The 21,897-nt window shown below is 39.2% G+C and overlaps 1 protein-coding gene across 9 annotated transcripts in view; it reads right to left on the bottom strand.

Annotated features, from left to right (window-relative positions):
- Positions 1 to 231: 231 nt before the first annotated feature.
- Positions 232 to 21,897, bottom strand: part of PUM2 (pumilio RNA binding family member 2) — a 123,728-nt gene continuing 102,062 nt past the window's right edge. For 6 of the 9 annotated variants that reach the window (XM_045009701.1, XM_045009704.1, XM_045009702.1 and 3 more), the window contains 8 exons: positions 16,347 to 16,614; positions 15,546 to 15,675; positions 12,706 to 12,840; positions 12,307 to 12,444; positions 8,179 to 8,304; positions 7,441 to 7,562; positions 6,319 to 6,511; positions 232 to 3,330 (listed from right to left, as the gene is read on the bottom strand). In XM_045009701.1, the coding sequence (XP_044865636.1) occupies positions 3,199 to 3,330; positions 6,319 to 6,511; positions 7,441 to 7,562; positions 8,179 to 8,304; positions 12,307 to 12,444; positions 12,706 to 12,840; positions 15,546 to 15,675; positions 16,347 to 16,614 (1,244 nt within the window). In that variant the 3' untranslated portion in view covers positions 232 to 3,198. The remainder of the gene's footprint in view (positions 3,331 to 6,318; positions 6,512 to 7,440; positions 7,563 to 8,178; positions 8,305 to 12,306; positions 12,445 to 12,705; positions 12,841 to 15,545; positions 15,676 to 16,346; positions 16,615 to 21,897) is intronic. The other 3 variants (XM_045009709.1, XM_045009705.1, XM_045009703.1) reach the window with 1 other exon arrangement.

The raw sequence follows: 21,897 nt of genomic DNA, 5'->3' as shown, positions 1-21,897 counted from the left end.
TTCTGATGGAAGTGTCTGAAGCAATTATTCCATTAGAACTTTACTAGCTGATAAGAACAGGAAACAAAGTGACTAGAACAGTAATTTTCATCAGAACATTGCATGTTTATGAGAGGTATAAATATATTTCCACAGTCAAAGTTGTGCTGAATTAGGAAGCGGGCAATTCATGTAATTGTAATTGAGGGTATAAAGAATGTTTTGTTTCCTACAGAAAAACACAAGACCAGGTATATTTCACAGTGTTATTCACATTTTCATTTTGTTTTTACAGCATATACAAGTGAACATTACATTATTCATTATGAACCACAAGGAGCAGGAGACAGACCTAATCAGGCTAGCCAAATTGGTCAATAAACAATCCATATAAAAAAGAGACACTTGAGAAAAAAAAGCCTAGTGGTTCTATCCAAACCTCAATACACTTACTATGTATTGAAGGAGGGTGGGGGGTAGGGAATCGATCTTCAGGTGCTTGTAGCTCTTCTGCGCCAAAAAATTCTGTTATGAAAATGATTGGGAGAAGATGATTCAGTGGCTACTGAATATGTTACAGCTTGAAGATCCTGTTTAAAGCCAACCATGGTAGAATAGGCTGGTAGGGGGCTGGGAGTACTGGAATGGTGATGTTAGCTTCTGCATAAGAGTGCATGCTGCATTGGTTATAAACACACCTGGCAGCATCGCGTTCAGTGTACCACTAACTGAGGTGAATGTCAGCATTTTACATTGTGACATATGCACACAGTTTATACAAAGGACAGAATAGAGAAATTGAAAAATATCTCAAAGTGAAACTTTGGATTCCCATCTCCTGTGCCAATAAGGCATAATCTTCAAGGCTGTTTTATGTATTTTGAGGGAAAAGTCCCAACTCAGGATTATTGGGGTTCTGCCTCTAGCAGAGAGGAAGTCTGGTGTTGAAAACTAACCTTCATGCAACAAATAACTGGAATGGAAATTAGAATTGTGCTTATGAAAAGTCAGAAGCAAACCATTAGATTACCGAGGAGGGTATTAATGACAGATCCACAGTCTCAGACATAGGCCAGACTAACCTCCAGCAAGATGCTTTGTTAAAGTAATGCTACAAGAATACAACAAAAAGATATATAACACCTAAAATTTTATGCTGCAAGGAAACTTCTGTAGATTTTGATAGGAACAGTAAGATGACAGAACTCCATATATAAGATTATACCACTGCTGGTTCTTTTTTCCTCATCATCAGAGCCTTACCATAACAGACTTATGTCATCAGTGCTCAAAACATAGAATCCAATAGCTTGTAGATTAAAAAAAGTTATGCCATCAAAATTAATGTTCTACACAAAATACTTCAACAAAATACAAGCACTTTTTTCATCTTTCAGAAACTGAAAGTAAGCTTTTTTTCAAAATATTTTCATAGGCAAAGGATTAAAAAGGATTTTAATTATACACATATGGTCACAATTCTGCCTTAAAAAGATCATTGGGAAATGTACATAAGGCCGCTTGTAAATGTACATCATCTTCATGTTACTGTTACAATGTCATATGTCCAGAGAAAAAAATTGACAGTATCATACATATTTGCTTCAGGTTGGGAGTAGGCTATTCAAAAATACAGTACTCTTCTGTACAAAAAAATCATGCCACATTTATTAAGATGGAAGAAGCATTGGTTTCTCGGGTAACCAAATATTTCAGTCCATTTCTTGCTTACTATTCTTATTATCCTGACTTAAATTTTCAACTGATTCATTTCCCAAAATGTCCATATTAACAGAATCAACAGCTATGTTATAAAGAAAACATAATGTTTCTCACAATAGATAAAAAGAAAGCTGGTTCATATTTCTGAAACCATATAAAGATAGAATTTTTAAAAAATCACTCTTGATTTGTTGAAATAAATTTACATTATACAACACTATATGCCAAGGCAAAGAAGGGAGGGGGATATGAATATACACTAAAATGCAAATTTTTGTCCCCAAAGGGGGTAAAACAAATTACATTTACAGCATGAAGGTTTACAAATGTACATCTGTACAACCAAAGTAAGCATCACTACTAAATTAGCAAGGCTTGTAATAAACATCGAAACAAGAGATTTGTTTTCAAACTGTAAACTTACACCTATTAACTACACGTATACAATGCATATATTTATAGGAAGCAAAAAAGCTATCTGAATATTTAATCATGCTTACATGTTGAGCTATCAAGTTTACTGTTCAGTGGCCCCTTTTCTCCTCTATCAATACCTAATTTTTTGCATCTACTGTGAGAAAGCAAAATAAATGCTCAACACTTTCAAATCATGTCTTACAATTCTATATGCAAATTAAAAAAATACAAAACTCTACTCTTCCCGCACTGCAAAACTGAATGTAAAGTTAATGCAGGATTATTCTCTATTCAGACAGTACTTTATTGTATGGAAGTACCACCATGATTTTATTCCTCTACCTTGTACAACAATATATAAGTATATACACACACATCACTTTTTTTTTTTTTTAATACATTGCTAGAGAAAATATTAGGGCATTGCATTTCTAAAAAAATCATGGCCACAGCAAATGATGGATGCTTGTCTTTAAAGTTCCCATGGTTTTGTCAATCCCTACTTTAGTTTGCCATGCCCTTTTTTCTATTTGGATATGTTGTGAACCACCAAAATACAACTTAACTTTCTGTAACGTTAAATAATATTTATGCAGTTGATCAATTTTAATCTGATATAAAAGACTCCACACAAAGGAGGGAGGGGAGGGGGGGGGGAAGACATTCTATTTACAACTCTAGAAACCTGTTGTGCTGTGATAGTGGGTAGACCTACCAGATTGCAAGCCAGTGTATTAAAAGAATAATGTACTTTTTCCCTTTAAAAACTATTTTTCAGTGACTTTACAAGGTAAAAATTTACAAAATATGTGACAGCTATTTTGATACAATTACATCATATACAGGCATTCTGTGCTTTGTCAGCAGTTCAATCTGATAGGTCTCCGGGCCAGGGCTGGAGATATTTTATAATTCACTCCCCAAAAATATACACAAGAACAATAAAAATTTTACAAATGGATGAACAGAGTCAATAAATAGATTTAAAAAAATCAGAACATTTATAGTTAAGTTGTGGGTTTTGATAATTCACAATGAAATTTTTCTTTCATTCAAGTTGCTGCCTGTATGTCTGGTCTTTTACAGCATCCCATTTGGTGGTCCTCCGATTGGCCCCAGATCAGCACTGTTCTTCAGGTAATATTTCTCCAACTTGGCCAGTATGTGTTTGCCATAGGTGTATTTACGCAGAGTTGTAATGTGGGGTCGAATCTACAAGAAGAAAAATCTAGTTAACTTGTATCTAAAAATCTCTTAATGTTATCTACAATAAATTCTTCTTAATTTAAATATTTTCAAGTGGAGCCCTATATTTCAAAGGTTACAAAGAGTTTCCAGAAAGATTTAAAATTAGATTCTGAAGAACCAGAAGGCCAAGTAAGCCTTTTTCTTATTACAAGCATTTAATTCTACGCTTGTTTAGTATTGGCTATCCAAATTTAGTTTAATTTCTATTAAATATATTTGTCTTCACGTTATTGTTTATTTAAATATGAAAAAATGAATTATTCAGAACTTATCAATAAAAGAGAAAGAACGGTTAGTTTACTTTGTTAATTTTTTTCTGTTATGTGCCAACACCAGGAAGACAGCCATTCAATATGCCAGAGAGTAATCAGAGTTCAAGCACAATTACTTCAATGGCTATTGAACAGGGCACTATACAGGGTAGCGTAGATTAATTGTGATTTTCTCCATCTCTAGATATTCTCAACTAAGAAGCTTGTCTGCATGTCAAGGAAGAGGAACTAAGCGTACATCTACACTGCACGCCTCTTGCAGTGGTGCATATGGTATGTGCAGAGCCATAACTAGGTATTTTTGCGCCCGAAGCAAGAATATAAAATTGCGCCCTCCCCCAGGGGCGGCTCTTTGGCAGCGGGTCCCTCTCTGTAGGAAGGGCCTGCCGCCGAATTGCCGCTGAAAAATGGATGAAGCGGTGGCGGTAGAGCCTGTGATTTTGGGGGGGGTCAACTCATGATTTTTGACTGCTTGGGCTGGTAATGTTGCTTCCAAGATGGTCTTTGGTTCCAGTCCAGTTCCAATCCAGAGAGGGACTCATAGGTTAAGAGAGGAGGGAGGTGCTGGATATCAGTAGTGGCCACTAAGGATCAGCATGTGTCCTGAGAATGCTGGGAGTTCAGGCTTGCAGGGCAGGATCAGGGGTGGCAGATTTGTAGAAATTTTGGTGGTGCCCAGAACCTGCCCCCGCCCAAACTCCACCCCCCCCAATGCCCAAAGCTCTGGGAGGGAGTTTGGGTGAGGGAGGAGGTCTGGGGTGCAGGACTTAGGCTGGGGCAGGGGTTTGGGGTGCAGGCTCTGGGAGGGTGTTTGGGGATGGGAGGGGCTGCAGGTTCTGGGAGGGGTGCAGAGGGATGGGGTGCAGGGGTGAGGGCTGTGGGTTGTGACTGCAGATGAGGGGTTTGGAGTGTGGGAGGAGCTCAGGGCGAGAGTAGGGGTGAGGGCTCTGGCTGGGACTGGGGATGAGGCGTTTGGGGTGCTGGAGGGGCTCAGGCCTGGGGCAGAGGGTCATGGTGTGGGGGGGTGAGGGCTCTGGCTGGGACTGGGGATGAGGTGTTTGGGGTGCTGGAGGGGCTCAGGGCTCGGGCAGAGGATGTGGTGGGGGGGGTGAAAGCTCTGACTGGGGGTGTGGGCTCTGAGATGGGGATGAGTTTGGGGTGCAGGCAGGCTGCTCTGGGACAGGGGTCAGAGAGGAGGACTCCCCCCAGCCCTTCCTCTGCCCGCAGCAGCAAGCTCTGGGGGAGGAGCCCCCCCTTTCCTGCCCCCCCAGCAGCACACTCACCCCCACCACTGTCCCAGCATGTGCTCCTAGGGCCCCTCTCAGGTCCAGGAATCTCCCTCACCTCCCCCGTGGTGGGTGCCGGGGGGTGCTGCGTGCGCCTCCTCCCCTGCTGTAGCCCCTGACTGTAGCCTCACTGGGGGTGAGGGATGGGGCTGCCTCCTTGCCCAGCATGGGGCAGGAGCGGTGACTGCAGGCAGGGGGACCCCCTGTGCTGCTGGAGCGTCCCATTGGAAAATGAAACGGTCTGAGAGGGAAAGGCAGGCTCAGAGTCAGTCTGTCCTGGCATTGAGATGGGGGGCACTAGGACCCTGCGGCAGCAGTTGCTGCAGGGATTGGAAGCATGGAGCTGCTCTGCTCTGGGAAGGGGCGGGGTGGGGAAGCAAGTCGGGGCCGGGGGACACTCGGGGGAGGCACAGGGGGCGGCAGGTGTGGCGGGGGAAGGAGGGGGAAATCACCTGGGTTATAAATATCTCTGTGCCAGCCAGCGGCTTTTTTTCCCCCCTTTTTCCTCCACCACTTTCTGCGCCCCTCGGCTTTGTGTGCCTGAGACAAGTGCCTCACTCGCCTTGCCCTTGTTACAGCATTGGGTATGTGTAGCTACACACTCCAGCAAAAAGCAGGCTGTGGCCACACTGTGGTGCATGGTACATGTGTCAGGGCAAGGCTCTGGCAGAGGGGCGACAGAGGGGAAAGGCTCAGCAGCAGTTTTCTCCTCTACCCCTCTCTGCCAGAGGCTTTCACTGTGGAAGGGAAAAGCTCCAACAACTCCCCATGCCTGGAACCTGCTGCAAGGAAAGACTCCAGCAACAGGGAGCTGCTGCAGTGCAGATGTATCGTAAGTGTGGAAATCTGGCATCTGGATTAGCTACTACTCGTGTGACAGGTGAGGATGACTCCTCCATTCATACTGGTGACTGTCACATGATGGAAGAAAATTTCAAAACTATTGATTTTCTAAAATGTATACTAACGTAAATGTATAACAAGAGCGTTGGATAGGAAATTTTTATGTTTTTTAATATATAAAAAGTCTTTTTAAAAAAGAATAAAAATTAGATTAATACTAGACAGAACTGTTAGAAGTTCTTTTCAAGGCCCAAAACATAAATCTGTAGAAACTAAATGAATTGACAAAGATCCAATTATATCCTGCTTCACCAGACTATTAGAAATTTAAAATAATTAAAAATTAAAAAATTAAAAAGAGGATGTGCTTTTTATTTTACTAAGCCACAAATGCCCCTTTCCTGACAAGGGTAATGAACCTACAGGAAAGGTGGCTTCTAAAGAAATTCAGGTAAATTCAGAAATATGTACAAAGAAGAGGTGACAGGAAACCTGAGTATAGAAGAAAAAACCTTCCAAAGCTGATGAAGCCAAATATAGAAATCAAGTACCTTGTGCATTATAATCTTCCGCTGTGCAGGTTCAGCCATATCAATCATCTTCTGAACGACATAGTTGGCATATTGGTCCTTCATCATGGTGTATAAGGCACTGTGAGGACCATCATTCTGGCAACAAACCTCGTCAATAAGTAAAGCTCTTTCAGCACGAGATGCATGAGTTACACATTTTTCTACCACATTGCTGGGAAAAAAGATAAGGTAATTGTGTTTTATAGGTTGAAAAGGTTTTGACTATTCTTTTAGGGTATTACTTTATAATTTATTTGAACAGGGATTGGCACGTCTGAGTGTTTTATACATACATTATGACTGTGGTACTAAATATTGAAAGTGCATAATGTATACCAAAAGATTAATTTCCTTAATTTTGAAAGGACTTTCTTTTTGTGTGGGAAAAAATACTGATAATCTGTATGTTTGAGATGGTCAACATTAGAGATGGTAGAAATTTTTCCAACTCAACATTCTTCTGTTGGAAAATGACTCGAATTCCAAATATTGTGTGAAACCTGCCTGGTTTCCTGCCAGCTCACCTGCCTCTCTTCTTCGCAGCCCAAGTTTACAGGGTCCTGACTCCTCATGCAGACTGATGGAGAGCAGAGAGCCTAAAAATCCCTCGTTCCCAACCCACCAGCTCCTTGGCAGCCCACTTGGTGGGCTTAAAAGGAGCCAAATATCTGGAAGCCCCAGCTCCCAAGCTCATGTCTCCTTGGCAGCCCTGGTTCTAAAAGTCCCTGATTCTATATCAGACTGCCTAGTGGGCTGCTGCGGAACCAAGGCTTCCCTGGACCCACAGCTCCCCAAGGAGCTGGGTGGCTGGTTCCCCACCTGGCCAGCTCCCTGGGCTGATCTCTGGAAGGCCATGCTTCCCAGCTGCTAGCCATTTTGTGAAAAATTCTGATGTTTTTTGTTCCACTACGGAACATTTCTTTTTATCAAAGTCTCACTTTTTTCCATGCAAATGGAAGCTGTAGGCAAATTATTAATCAGCTTTGAATAAAGGCAAAATAATGAAATCCTTTCCTCAGCAATTGATGTAAATAAGTCAATTCCAAAACAACATTAAAAAGGTTAATGAGCCTTTCTTTAACACTGAGAACATTGTAATACCTGGCAAATTTGTGCTGACTCAGAGCTAGAACTTTTCCTCTTATTTCTGAAACTATTTTACTTTTGTCTTCAGGACGACCATGCTCCAGCACATGTTGGATAACATAATTTCCATATTGATCCTGAAAATAAAAAAAGATTTCAGTTTTCTTATTGTGGTTCCATCCGAGGAACTCATATGGCTTATGCATTTTTGTATTCATTTCGAGAAATACAAGAGAAAAAATTAGTAATTGTAACTGACAAAATGATTAAAAGAGCACATCTGAAAAACATTTCACCAAGAATTATTCATGGTCCTTCTATGGATTTTAGGTCCAAAATCTGAACCATGCTAAAAATTGTGATTTGCCAAGGAATGACCACTATCTGATAAATCCGTGTAAAATTAATTCTACACATTCACCACCAATAAAGCCACCAATTTTGTAGTGGTCAAAAAACCTGCAAAAACTTCTGTAAGCTGATTCTACAGATGCTTTTAACTAACACTGTACCCTACACTATGCCAAAAGTGCTTAAGCAAAGGTTTATCATCTCCACGTTCACTTATCCTTGTAAATAAATAGAGCTGGAAGCTGGGAGGGGAGTCAATGTTTGCTAAATCAAAAAAGGACATGTACATAAAAATGCCTAAGCAATTAAGAAATAACAGCCAGTAATATAAAAGAAAATGAAATCTACAACAAAAAACAGAGTTGATAGTAATGTCATATTGAAACATAAGAGTACACTAACCTGCACAAGCTGTTCTGTGTGTTGATGCAATTCTTCTAAGATGGGCAAAGTCTGCTCAGCAGTGCAGTGCTCCAGAATACGCTGAATTACTCTGCAGCCATACGGATGAGTTGAAAGCACAAACACCTTAAAACAACAGGATTACAAATTTTGAAATTGGACATACTGAAGTTTACAAGTGTGCTGTAAATTACTTTTTGAAAACGAGTTATTGAATATTAGCAACTTCTCAAAGTACTGAAGTCTTCACAAAAGCGGTGTCTTCCAGCATTAGAAATTTCAGCCTCCAATCACATTCAGAGCCAGAGAAAGTCATAAGCACTAAAGATCTGTGCCTAGGACCCCAGCTCCTGGAGCCATCTGATTACATCAGCTTCTCAGTGGCAGCAGAAATGTTCTCTGGGTGCTGCCCACTCAGCTAAGCAGATACCCTAGCTACTGGTGTGAGTTTAACAGGGGCACTCCCACACGGCTGTTCTTGTTTTTCTTGATAGAAGGAAGGGGGCCACTTGCCACCACTACTACATCATCTATGGGCAGACCCACAAGAGGCCCATGACATGATGTACTAGGGTCTCGGAGAATCTTCATCTGCCCTGATCACATTTAAGAAAAATATTTTTTTCCACTCATGTTTCCTTATCTGGAATTTTATGTATTAACTAGATATTCTGGAATCTTATAAAACAGTTTTGAAATTCTGCAACTGATTATGCTATAAATTTTGCATTCCATCATATATACCAAGCCCACTGTTACATGCACATATTTGTAAGTATTTATTTAAAATATACAGTCACATCTTTGGCTTACTCTGGTTACTTAAATTCTTATCCAGACATGTCCTTGAAGGTTTGATTTAAGGGCTTAAATTTTTGTGTGATGGCCAGGATTGAACACAAAGACTTACACCTGGAAGTTTTGATTAATTCATACACAAAGCTAATAAAGCTAGTCTGCAAATTATTAAATTATCAAATTATTGAACAATCAAATTGTAACCACCTAGAGGATAATAGGGTTGTAAGGAATAGTAAGCATGGATTTGTCAAAAACAAATCATGCCAAACCAACCTAATTTCCTTTGATAAGGTTAGTAGCCCAGTGAATAGGGGGAGAAGCAATAGATGTGATATATCCTGATTTTAGTAAGGCTTCTGACACAGTCCCACGTGACATTCTTATAAGCCAACTAGGGAAATGCGGTATAGATGAAATTGTATAAGATGGGTGCACAACTGGTTGAAAGACAGTACTCAAAAAGTAGTCATCAATGGTTTTGTGTCAAACTGGGAGCACATATCTAGTGGGATCTCACAGGGGTCAGTCCTGGGTCCGGAACTATTCATATTTTCATTAAATGATTTGGATAATGGACTGAGGAGTAAAATTTTCAGATGACACCAAGCTGGGAGAAGTTGCAAGAGCCATGAAGGATAGGATTAGAATTTCAAACAACCTTGACAAACTGGAGAATTGGTCTGAATTTCAATAAAGATGAATTCAATAAAGACAAATACAAAGTACTTCACTTAGGAAAGAAAATATCAAATGTATTACTACCCAATGGGGAGTAACAGGCTAGGTGGTAGTACTGCTGAAAAGGATCTAGCGGTTATAGTTAAGGCTATGTTTTAGTCATGGTATTTTTAGTAAAAGTCATGGACAGGTCACGGGCAGTAAACAAAAATTCACGGCCCATGACTTGTCCATGACTTTTACTAAAAATAGCCATGAATAAAACTTGGCCACGGTTCCCAACCAATGGGAGCTGCGAAGCCAGCGCTCTGGGTGGAGAAAGCACAGAGCTGCCTGGCCATACCTCTGCCTAGCAGCTGAGAGAGGGGGATGTCGCAGCTTCCAGGAAGCCCCCCAGGTAAGCACCGCCCAGAGCCCGCCTCACCCCACCCTCCTGCCCGCTTCCACACCCAACCTCCTGCCCGCTCCCACACCCTGCGTGGTGGCCCGAGAGTGCCCCAACAGTAGCCAGCGCGCCTGGCACACGGGCTGCCTGAGCTGCCCGTGAGCCAGGTGCCCCGGCCACTGCAAAAGTCACAGAGGTCACGGAAAGTCATGGAATCAGTGAATTTCCGTGACCTCCATGTCAAACTTGCAGCCTGTTATAGTGGATCATAAATTGAATACGAGTCAACAATATAATGCAGCTGCAAAAAAGGGAAATATCATTCTGGGGTGTACGAACTGGATTGTCATATGCAAGACAGAGGTAATAGTCCTGCTCTACTCAGTACTGGAGGAGTGTATCCAATTCTGGGCACCATACTTTAGGACATGTGGACAAACTGGACAGAGTCCAGAGAAGAGCAATAAAAATAATAAAAGGTTCAGAAAACCTGACTTATGAGGAAAGGTTAAAAAAACTGGGCATGTTTAGTACTGAGAAAAGATGACTGAGGGGGGACCTGAAAACAGTCTTCAAAATTTGTTAAGGGCTGTTATAAAGAGGATGGTGATCAACTGTTCTCCATGTGCGCTGAAGGTAGGACAAGTAGTAATTGGCTCAATCTGCACTAAGCGAGATTTAGCTTATATAATAGGAAAAACTCTCTTACTAAAAGGATATTTAAAGCACTGGAATAGGCTTCTAAAGGAGGTTGTGGAATCCTCATCATTGTAGTCTTTTAAGGACAGATTGGACAAACATCTGTCACCAATGGTCTAGGTTTACTTGCTCCTGTGTCAGCACAGGGGCCTGGTCTTGACTTCTTGAGGTTCCTTCCAGCCCTACATTTAAGGTAAGGTAAGGTAATAATTGGAGATATACCAATCTCCTGGAACTGGAAGGGACCTTGAAAGGTCATCGAGTCCAGCCCCCTGCCTTCACTAGCAGGACCAATTTTTGCTCCACGATTCCATGAAAGTTATCTTCTGTTACATTACAAAAGTGTTGTACGTTTTTCATTTTTTCAATTACTACATTATATTACATCTGGAATAATGCATGGCTCTTCAGTAAACAGTGTTACAATTTAGTCAAGGGCATCTTTTTATAAACCATTGAAACCAGCCCCCCCCCCCCCTTTCCCTCCCAAATCATACTTTGATGTAAACAGCAAGGGGACTTGAAAAGTGAAATCAGCCATAATTTTCGTAAGTCATGGTATTGCTATTCACAATAAAAGGTTAATAACACAGAGAAAAAATATCCATCTCAGAACTGTGAAGTGTACGAGAGACAATGATATGTTGGGAGGATTTTGTAAAGAAATGTGTTCGGTGCATCACTAAATAAAACCTAATAATCTGAATTAGTTGTACTTTGCAGACTAGACAAGTACTAGGTGGTCATACTAAAAGTTTATTTAGCTGCAGTGATTTCTGTATTGTCTTTAGTACAATATTAACCTTGTAATACAATTTCTTGGAAAAATTACCAGTGTCACCTTTCATATCAGACACTTTTACTAATCCAAGCTCAGAGAACATTTGATTGAATTTAATACAGGTATTTTATTAGAAGTGATTAGAATCAGGTGGATAACTTTGGAAGAAATTGCATGGTGTCAAGTATCAGGGGGTAGCCGTGTTAGTCTGTATCCACAAAAATATCAAGAAGCCCGGTGGCATGCCCAAATAAATCTGTTAGTCTTTAAGGTGCCACTGGACTCCTTGTTTTTTTTTGGAAGAAATTGCTACTACTTAAGGTAAAGCACATAGGAACAGATTGAGGAGAAATAAATCTCTCTTTGTAAGAGAGTCTGGGAATAACTGCAGTTACTTCTATTGCAATAAACAAAGATCAGAGATGGCCTTTGGTTAACTGAAATTATAAAATAGGACAAAGGAAACCTGATCATGTCAGTCTCTAAACTGGAATGAAAAACTTGACAATAAGCTGAGTATTTTTGCCATCAAATTCATAGTGCATCTGGTGTCCTTTTCAGAGGGCCTCATCCCCAATATACTCTCACTCTACATCACATTAACCATCTAATTCAAGGGTTTTATTTTTTTCACTTAGGACAAAAAAGGTGATGTTACATGCTATGTTAATTTAAACGATACACCAATGGGCTGATAAATCTGTTTGGTATTTGCAAATTATACAGCAATCCTTGGGTCTATGATGCAACACCTAGATTAAAGTAGAGAAATGAACAACATTACCTGTCCTTTGAAAGCATCAATGATGAACTGGAGTGACTGTGGCTGGACACATTCAATGCATTTTTGTACAACATGGTTTCCATTTTGATCTTTCACACATTTCAGAACATGACCATCCAACTCTTTCACCATTTCATTCTGCAAAAAATAAGGACACTACTAAATTATCCACTTCTCTACACTGATGCTGTAGCAAAACTGCATTTTCGAGTGTAATATTCCAATCTTTATGTTCACTGTAAAACTAGCCAGACAGATTATCTTTTTTATCTGAAGAATTACACTAATAAAAGATTCATTTTATTTCAAGCATATGTCAATAGTAAAACCTGAAAATCTTTAGAGAGTATGCAATGGATTTGTTGAAAATAAATACAAAAAAATACTGTTCTAACTTACAATTACCTGCTGGTCAGGTGAAATAGATTCTAATGCTTTCTGAATAACCCGACAACCATACATCTGTAGGGCTAATGGCAGAACATGACCACGTATGCGTGTTGCTAGGGCTAACTTTTGTTCCGGGCTTCCAAACTACAAGAAAACAAAAATGTTGTTAAACAAAACCTGATGCATTGCAGTATGATGTAGTCTATTTGGCAGAAATCTAACTGTCACAGGGCTTGTCTCCGCTTACCAGGGGATCGATGTGCGGCAACCGATCCACGGGGGGGGGGTCGATTTAGCAGGTCTAGTGAAGACCCACTAAATCGACCACCAATCGCTCTCCCATCGACTCTGGTACTCCACCAGAACGAAAAGCATAAGGTAAGTTGACGGGACAGTTTCTCCCATTGACCCAGCGCAGTGTAGACACCGCAAATGGTTGACCTAAGGGGCAATCCTTTGCAATTTAACCACATCATGTGATCCCAATTTGCCAATGAACAACATTTTCAATGTGCTCTTTCAATGTCTCAGATTTGGTTCTGTCACTGCATCTTGACAAAATCATTCTAATAAACCTAATAAACTTAACAGATGAGCTTTTTTATAGGTAGCAAAAGGGCAGTAGCAGAGAAAGGTGTCAACTCTGGAGTGGCTCACTGAGGCCTCAAATGCCATGGAAAGCTTGTTGGTACCTTGCACACCTTGGGGAAGTTTGGAACTGCCTAGGACCCATGAAGCAGAGCCAAAGTGTACCAGAACACTGGGTGTTTAGGTAGCTGAGGACAAATAGAAGCATCAGGCAATTTAACCTGCATTTAGTACTTGAGAACCCCTTAGCTGTATCAATGGATTAGTGCTGTCTTTCTTGGGAACATTTTTGAGGCTAGGCCTGAATCAATTTAGGACAGCAAGATGAAATAACTACAAATCACGAACCACCATCTAATGTGACCACCTGCATAACAGGTGGTAAAATTTCAGTCAATAATTCTTGTTAAGCTCAATAATTTGTGGTTGAACTACAGAACACCTTTAAGATAACATCCAGTTTTTGTTTAAAGACTAAGTGAAAACAAATCTAAACCATATCCCTTGGGAAACTGTTCTAACAATTGTTTTCCCTGTTCAAAATTTGCAACTTATCCCCAATTTAAAGTTTTCTAGCTTCATCTTTCAGCCATTGACTCTTGTTATGATTTTACCTACTACATTAAACAGCTCTATAATATCAGGTATCTTCTCCTGGCATATGTATTTATAGACCACAGTCAAGCTGCTTTTTATCCTTCTCTTTGAAAAATTAGCAGATTGAGATGCTAAAGAAGTTTTGCACAAGATGTATTTTCCAGACCTCAGAATAATTCCCATAGCTCTTTGATGAACGCTCCCTAGCTTTTCTAACTTCACTTTTAAAGAAGTAAAAACACCAGAACCAAACAATACTTGAACAGAGGTCTGAAATACTTTGTACAGAAGAGTATCACCTGCTTATGCATTCAAATTTTTTTGAGAGCCCTTTCAGTCACAGCACTGGACAGAGTTCATGTTCAGCTGGTTATCTACCATGGCTCATAAGTTCTTTTCAGAGCCACTGCTTTGCCAGAATGCAGTTCTATATTCTGAAAATATCCTTCTAATGATGTGCCCATGATTTTTTGGCCATCTCACTTTGTGGACTAATCTGTGCAGGGAAAAAGCAGGAGCATGTGGTACACAGAAACTGCAAAAGCATGCAGACTTAACATGCAAGGGAACGCTGCATTCCTTTTCAACACTCCATCTTGGCTGCTTCTGCAGCTCTACTTGGAGAAAGAAAAACCTTGGAAAGCATAGGAGCAGCTAGAAGCAGAGGCAACTTGTAGAGGTTAGATGCTGTGATGGCATTCTCACTCAGTGGGTGGGCAAGTGTGTGTGGAAAGAATCTAAGCCTAGACCTATCATTCTGCAGAGATAATTTTTACCGGGGGGGGGGGGGGGCTGGGAGTGGGCTGGGGGAAGAGAGAGGATGAGGGATATGAGCCTGCAGTGCAGCAAAGCTATACAGGGAATTTGGATTCAGAGAAATAAGATGGAACAAATTATCCCAGCTGCACAGAACTCTTAAACAAAACAACTTTGATGGGATGGAGTTGCAGTTGAAAGTACAGCACAGATCTAAGTGTAAAAATCCATACAAGAACACCATATGTTAACAAAAACACTCATATCTAGATATTTATTTAAGCAGTTGCTGTGATGTTTATCTTTAAAATGGCCTTAGTGGGCCAAAACAAACATTAACACTTCAAAGCATCAGCTAAGGATCTCTACATAGCCGCACTGAGCAACGCAACTGGACTTCTATGCCTCTATCTATAATAAAGTGGGTCTAAAACTGTATTTCCTGAACTGGTTCTCAACACTGTTAAAACTTTAGGCTAACTAGTTTAAAAATAGTTCACCTGCAAAGTATGGATGAAGTAGCACCGTTTTTAAAGCAATTTTAGAAGTCATCTATAACTAGTCAAGACAAAAAATTTTAAGCGATAAGGAAACTACTGTGTTCCCTTATAATAGGCAGGCAAACTGCACTCACCCTGCTTCCTGAAACACGATTATAGCCTAAGAGTGGAGAGGATAACAACTGTCAACAGGAAGGGGCCATGTCAGGACACCACCACACAAGGAAAAACTCTCCCACTCTTCTTGGGGAGCACTGAAGAGAAAACACTGTCAAGTAGCCGCCAGTATTAAAAAACATAGGTACCATGGTAAGTGTACAATATCTGTTACAATATCGGAATAGAACCTTTAAAGAAACAAAAGTCTTTTAGTGCAGGCACAAAACTGCTGACAAAATATATACTTACCTCAAAGAATTTCTGTATTACATAGTTTCCAAATACATCAGTCATCAACTGATACGCTGCTTGCAGAATCTCAGCAAATACCATCTGGCGCTCAGCTGGAGTAGCTCGTTCTAGCTTTTGCTGTATAAATCTAAGTGCAAGAGAAATTTATATGCCATTATATAAACAAAGGGAAAACTCAAATGCTACAAATCACTACATTTATTTTGATGAGAAATCAAATCACTAAAATTAGGACATTTAATTAGACTATATTTAGAAGCAATACTTTCATTAATAGTTTTTAAATATAAATATAGACGTGTTTCAGAATAACACTGATGATTAAAGTTCCAATAAAAAATGGCTGAAGGGTAAATTGCTCTTGACTAATTCTTCTAGCAATTTGTTACCCTATCTAACACAGACAAAAAAAAGTAAAAAATGACAACTAAGTAGCTGGTGTGGTACTACTGAAAAATGTATTTGATTCCTGATTCCAGTCTTTTACCAAGGTTTTTCTGATACTTAAGAGAACTCCTAAAGTTTAGAAAGACTGATTCTATACTGAAAATATTTTTTACTTAAGAATTGTACATTTAGCTCCTTACATAAGTTATGGTGAAATTCTTCCTGGTATGAAGAGAGGCTAGTGTAAGACTTTCTGCACTACTTAAATGTAGCTCTATTCTAAAAACTCTCTCTGTAAAAATGATAGATATTTCACAGTGGGGCAATCGCAAGTTCACATTAAAAATGAAATGCTTTAACTCAATTTATAAATGTTATTCCTTCAATAATAAGCTTCACTACAACACTTACCTCGAACCATGCTGGTCTTGAGAAAATTCAACTATATGTCCAACAAGGTCTCTTAGTTGAAGGTTAGGGAAGCGATTATTTCTGAAATCTTCCAGCAACCTACTGCGTCCAGAGGGCATAATATCAGACCTACTATAACGAAGACGTGAAGGAGGGAAGAGTTGGCTGCTGGAGCTAAAAAGACTGGAGGTACTCGTGGCACTGCGATACTTTGCTTCTGCTCCAGGTGCTGCAGAGATATAGCGACCACTACCATTTGTCAGCCCTCCTACAATGAAGCAGCTCTGTCAGTAAAGAAGCTTTAAAGAAAGTAAGCAACAATAAGAACTGTACTAAAACTGTGTATGTTCTAAAGAAAAAGAAAAAATGTCTTTACTATTCAGTCACCTCAACTGAGATGATAAGAGTTGGTTATATTCATAAAAGAAATAAAGCACACCCATCCACACCACCTTTTTGTTTTTGTTTTTTAAGTGAAGGGCAGGAGGTAGAACTTTCATTGAAACAATCAATACAACATATGAAGTGCTGTATATCTACACAAATGTATAGAAACTTTAGAACTGGGTGGTCTCAGCCCAATGACCTGCGGGCAGGTTTCCACTTCACAAATGCCACTATCTCATACCCTTGGTGGTAATCTCACAGCTGGCCAATGATTTGAATAGGCCATAGAAATTGAACTATCCTTTATCCCCTATGGTGATTCTGCAGTCAGTTATGGCAAAGTGGCAGGGCATTTTGGGGCCCTTGTGCTGCCATTGCTCATGCTGTACCCGTTCTGTGGGGAAAACAGAAGACGTCAGCATCCCAGGCTTTGCAAGCACTATACGTATGTGAAACAAATTTTAAGATAGAACATTAAAACAGTTCTGCTTGAAATATCTTTGACTGTTTTAGGATTAGTTAAACTGAAGTTCATTTAGAAATGCTAATCCCTCCACTGGCTGCCAATCCTCTTTCATATCAAATTTCAGCTTCTCCTCAGCACCTCAAAAGCTCTGTTACTCTGCCCCATCCCTCCTTATATATAAGCTGATCTTGCTTTGCATAGCGCCTGTTTCCTGCGTGGCCAGTATTTTCACCTACAGCTGTCTGACTGTCTTCACCTCACTAACCCATCAGCATCATCTTCCATGCTGCACCCAATAGATATCACCATAATCGAGTACCAGACAACATATATTTTAACTGCTACATTATGATACGTAAAAGGGATACTGCTACTTTAATACAAATAATGAATAATGAAAGTCACATTTCTATTTGAAAATCTTGTACTTTCTATACTGACAGACACAAACAAATAAGGGGGGGGAGGGAAGCTACATCACTTTCAATGTTTTCCCTGGAGTTAGACAGGGAGATACTAACTCAGACCCTTACTAGCATTACAGGAGAGCAACCCAAAAATCACTTACTCATTTTTTAAAAGGAATTTCAATTTGTGCTGTAAAGAAGAGTGTTCTATCAGGAAACAGATTTTTTAAAAAATTCAAATTGACAGTGTCCTTTTAGGCCACAATCAAGCCTTTGATTGGTCAGCAAAATATTACCAATCTACTAGACTAGGCAACCAAGTTATTACAGTGGGCTGGTAAACATTTATAAAGTCTCCCAGAGTCTGTTTTGAATGCAGCTGAGTTACTGAAGCTGTATGCAAAAGATTGAGATATATTAGTATATCTAGAGTCATGTACGTTACATTGGATAGCACAATGAACTAAAAGGGAAACAAAAGGTAAGTAATACTAAATGTAAAATAAATATTTAAAGGAATAAGTACCGGTAGTTGAGGTAGTCCCTAATTTGATCTATAGCATCTCAAAATTATATAAAAAAGTGCTCTAGTCTCAAGGTTTTGTTTTTTTTTTAGTTAAAAAAAACTACTTTATTGTTATGAAGTTAGCTGCAAAATCCACATCTCACAGCTATCATTTATGTGATTTCCATTATCAATATTTCCAGAAATGGGCTGACAGATGATGATGATGATAATGTAAACTGTATATTATTGTTCTATAGGTCAAGATGGATGCAGGGAAGTTTATGCAGTGAGACTTTTTTTTTCCTTTTTAAACAGCTAAGGATTGAAAAAATCATGCTTCTAAATGTTATCCTTTTCAGCTCTAAGTAATTACAAGACTAAATCTCATTAGTTTAAGAATAGTGGAGTAAATCTAATGCCACAAGATTTCAGCCAAGTTTGTTTAATAGCGATGTGAGTGCAGCTTTAATACAATATTGCCTCCATAATAAGACTGGCAGGATTTAAAATTCATGTTACTTTTTTACACAAGTACTGTATTCTGTGTAACGTAACAGGACAGTTTTGAGTAAATGCTCCTATATTTTAAGGATTTAATTAGCCCATGCACACAAAGATGGAATTGCATGTGTGAATTAGGAATAATTTAAACGCATACTTTTGAAAAACAGGGCCCATGAGAGCATAATCTGGGTATGAGAATTTTTCTGTTTGTTTAACTTTTTGGGTAAGTCGTCTAACATAAGTGTATTAATAAATTTATATAGCAAAATTTTATCCTTAAGGATCTCTGAGCACTTTACAATTACATTTTATTTGGAGAATTGTCCCTGGGAACAATTTGTGTTTTTTTTTAATATTGTCAACAAACATATATACTAACTCAAAGGAAACAGTAACAGCTGCTGAATTACCAACTCAAAACCCTGCTGAAATACAGTCTTGAGAACATAAGAATGGCCACACTGGGTCAGACCAAAGGTCCATCTAGCCCAGTATCCTGTCTTTCGACAGTGGCCAATGCCAGGTGTTTCAGAGGGAATGAACAGAACAGGTAATCATCAAGTGATCCATCCCGTTGCCCATCCCCAGCTTCTGGCAAACAGAGGCCAGGGCCTTCTATTCAAGAATTATCCTAGCTCTGTTTAGCTTCTGACATATGACAAGATCATAGCATAACTTGGTATGGCTGAAGACGTATCTCCATCTCTCGATAGCTGATTGGCATGGAGAATTTGTCAAACTTCTAGCCAAGAAAAAATAGTGCTACAGAAGTTACTGGAAAGTTAAAACAAAATATTGGGGAATACTGATTTGTTGATGAGGTGGTTAGCTTTGCTACTATAATGAAGTATTACATCAGAAGGAGTGTTCTAGCTTAATAATAAACGGAACAGACTGCAAATGAAAAACCCTAAAATAAAAGTAAGAAGTCATGGATATTTATTGTATAACTATATATTCTTGCTCATTGTGTTGGTACAGATACAAGGATTGCTCAGCTTTGTACTTCTCTCATCTATTCTACTCAAACATTCTTAGTGCAACAAAAAATAACATGCAATCAATATCATCTGCAGAAGTGCATCCCTGCCATTTCTATAGTTCAGGACACCTTTCAGTTATTCTCCTCACAAAGATTTATTGTTTATAGCACTGTAAAACTGAGAGCTAGTTTCTAGTCCTTCTGGCTACCTTACTATGTCATGTTTGTGCTAAAAAAATTGAAAAACATTTATTTTGCAGATTCCGACACCAACACAGAGGTCTAGTAGGCCAATTCTTTTAAATGAATTGGCCAACTGATACATAATGCATTGCTCCATTCATTAAATGGATTGGACAATGACTAGCATTCAAAGCACTACCTACAAAAGTTTGCCAACTAATCTCCCAGGTCAAGTTTAGAGACTGAACTATTAACAAGAAGTGAACCAAACAGGATTTCATCTAGTATGAGATCAAGCGCACAGTATGCCTAATACGATAACAAAAAGCACATTTATTTGCTACCACTTCTGATTTTACACAAGGGAGATCTTCAGTATGGTAAAACGATAATTGGGACAATACAAATTTTAAACAGTCCTATGAATATTAAGTAAACTACTACTATCTAACTTAGATAGTACACATTATTTCATGAAACAGGAAAAAAATGAAAAAGATTAGAAAGTCCAGTATCACCAATTCCTTTGATATCAAGAAAGCAGTTAATACTTATTAAATTATTTGTTCAAGAATTTCTCCACAAGAAGTAAAACAGCTCTGCCATACAACAGCTGTTGTGTTTAAGTGTGGTTAACAATCTTACTTTCTAACATAAAAATACAGTACAATGTTTAAATAATTAACACTTTATTTATTTATTTATTGTGGGGGAGGGGGGAAATAAGGGAACAGTCCCAGTGGATGCTCAGGTAAGAAGAGGTCAGCTCTATTTTTTCATCCACTCAAGGGAAAATGTAAAGGAATCAAATATAAACGTTTTTCATAATTTATTTTGTCTATATTTCAGAAATGAATTCAGTGCTTATGACGCCTCCACAGTCAAGGCGCTACACAGTACCCCACATGAGCTGACACTGGGCCTCAACTCTCAACCAAACTGACCAATTCTTAAGGCCACCTCTATGGTAAAGATAAAACAGCATCAGCAGTTCAGGCTAAGAAGCTTTGCCTGGACAACATGGACAAAGCATAGCTTCAAAACTCTGCTCTGGTCTAGAATACTTAAAACAAAAGTAGTCTCAGTGTTTTAAACATGGCTTAAAACCAGCTGGGCTCACAGTTTTATCACTGTGAGCGAAAGGATAGTTAAGTGTCCTGAATCGTTCAATTCACAGTCTTTCTACTGAAATTTGGTATTAGAAAGGAGCTGTTACAAGCAACCAGCTTGTATTGTGATGGCTTGATAACAGGGGACAAATGACTAAAATAACTGAAGTGAGTTCACTTTGTCAAGTGGGGAAGAAAGGAGTTGGTGGCAGGAGATTAATGCTATTTTAAATTTTTTTGCAAAGGAGCAGTTGGTTGTTTAGGCTGTGTCAACACTATAATTTGCAGCAGGGTCTGACAAAGGGGGTATAAACCATGTATGTCTCCACCCATTGTTGCAGTGATATGGACAGGATCAACTGAGTCCCAGCCACCATTTTAAGAGAACAGGAGTTAAATGTAGTTAATCCTGTCCATACCAGCAGGCAGCAAAAAGGACTTCAACACCAGATCCAAAGGGGGATTAGAGCTGAGTGTGACAGGCATTATCAAAATACGGATGAAAACTGCAGTGCAAACACAGCCTTAAAAGTATTGTTCTGCTCTGAAACATGAAAAGTAAGAATGACTTCTTCCTTAAATCTGCTCTCTATTTGTATTGACACACATCTGTTTACTTCAGTAACAATTTTTGCTACTTTTTGTATCTGACAGCACTACTGAGACAACACAGCTTTCCAAGAGAAAGTAACAGAACAGGTAACTAAATTTCAACTGCAGGGCCCCCTTTATGTTTGTGCAACCCCATTAGAGACAATCCGACTGAAGCAGTGTAATTGAATCTTCATTACTGTTAATTATGAGAGCTAAAAAGAACACAATGACTTTCAGATTTTAAGGTGATTTTGCAGGACAGGAAAACAATTTTACATGTAAACTGACCATATCTGATCTGGAAATGTTTGAGACAAAGTAAGCATGGAATCTCATGGTCCATTTTATAAAGTCACTTTTCAGAATGTAGCTTTATGGTCTCTACATACTATTTAGCCATTAATCCAGTAC

The sequence above is a fragment of the Mauremys mutica genome, chromosome 3, assembly GCF_020497125.1.
Source record: "Mauremys mutica isolate MM-2020 ecotype Southern chromosome 3, ASM2049712v1, whole genome shotgun sequence".
NCBI classification, from domain to species: Eukaryota; Metazoa; Chordata; order Testudines; family Geoemydidae; genus Mauremys; species Mauremys mutica.
The sequence above is the reverse complement of the archived record's forward strand: the minus strand, read 5'-3'. Positions and strand labels throughout refer to the sequence as shown.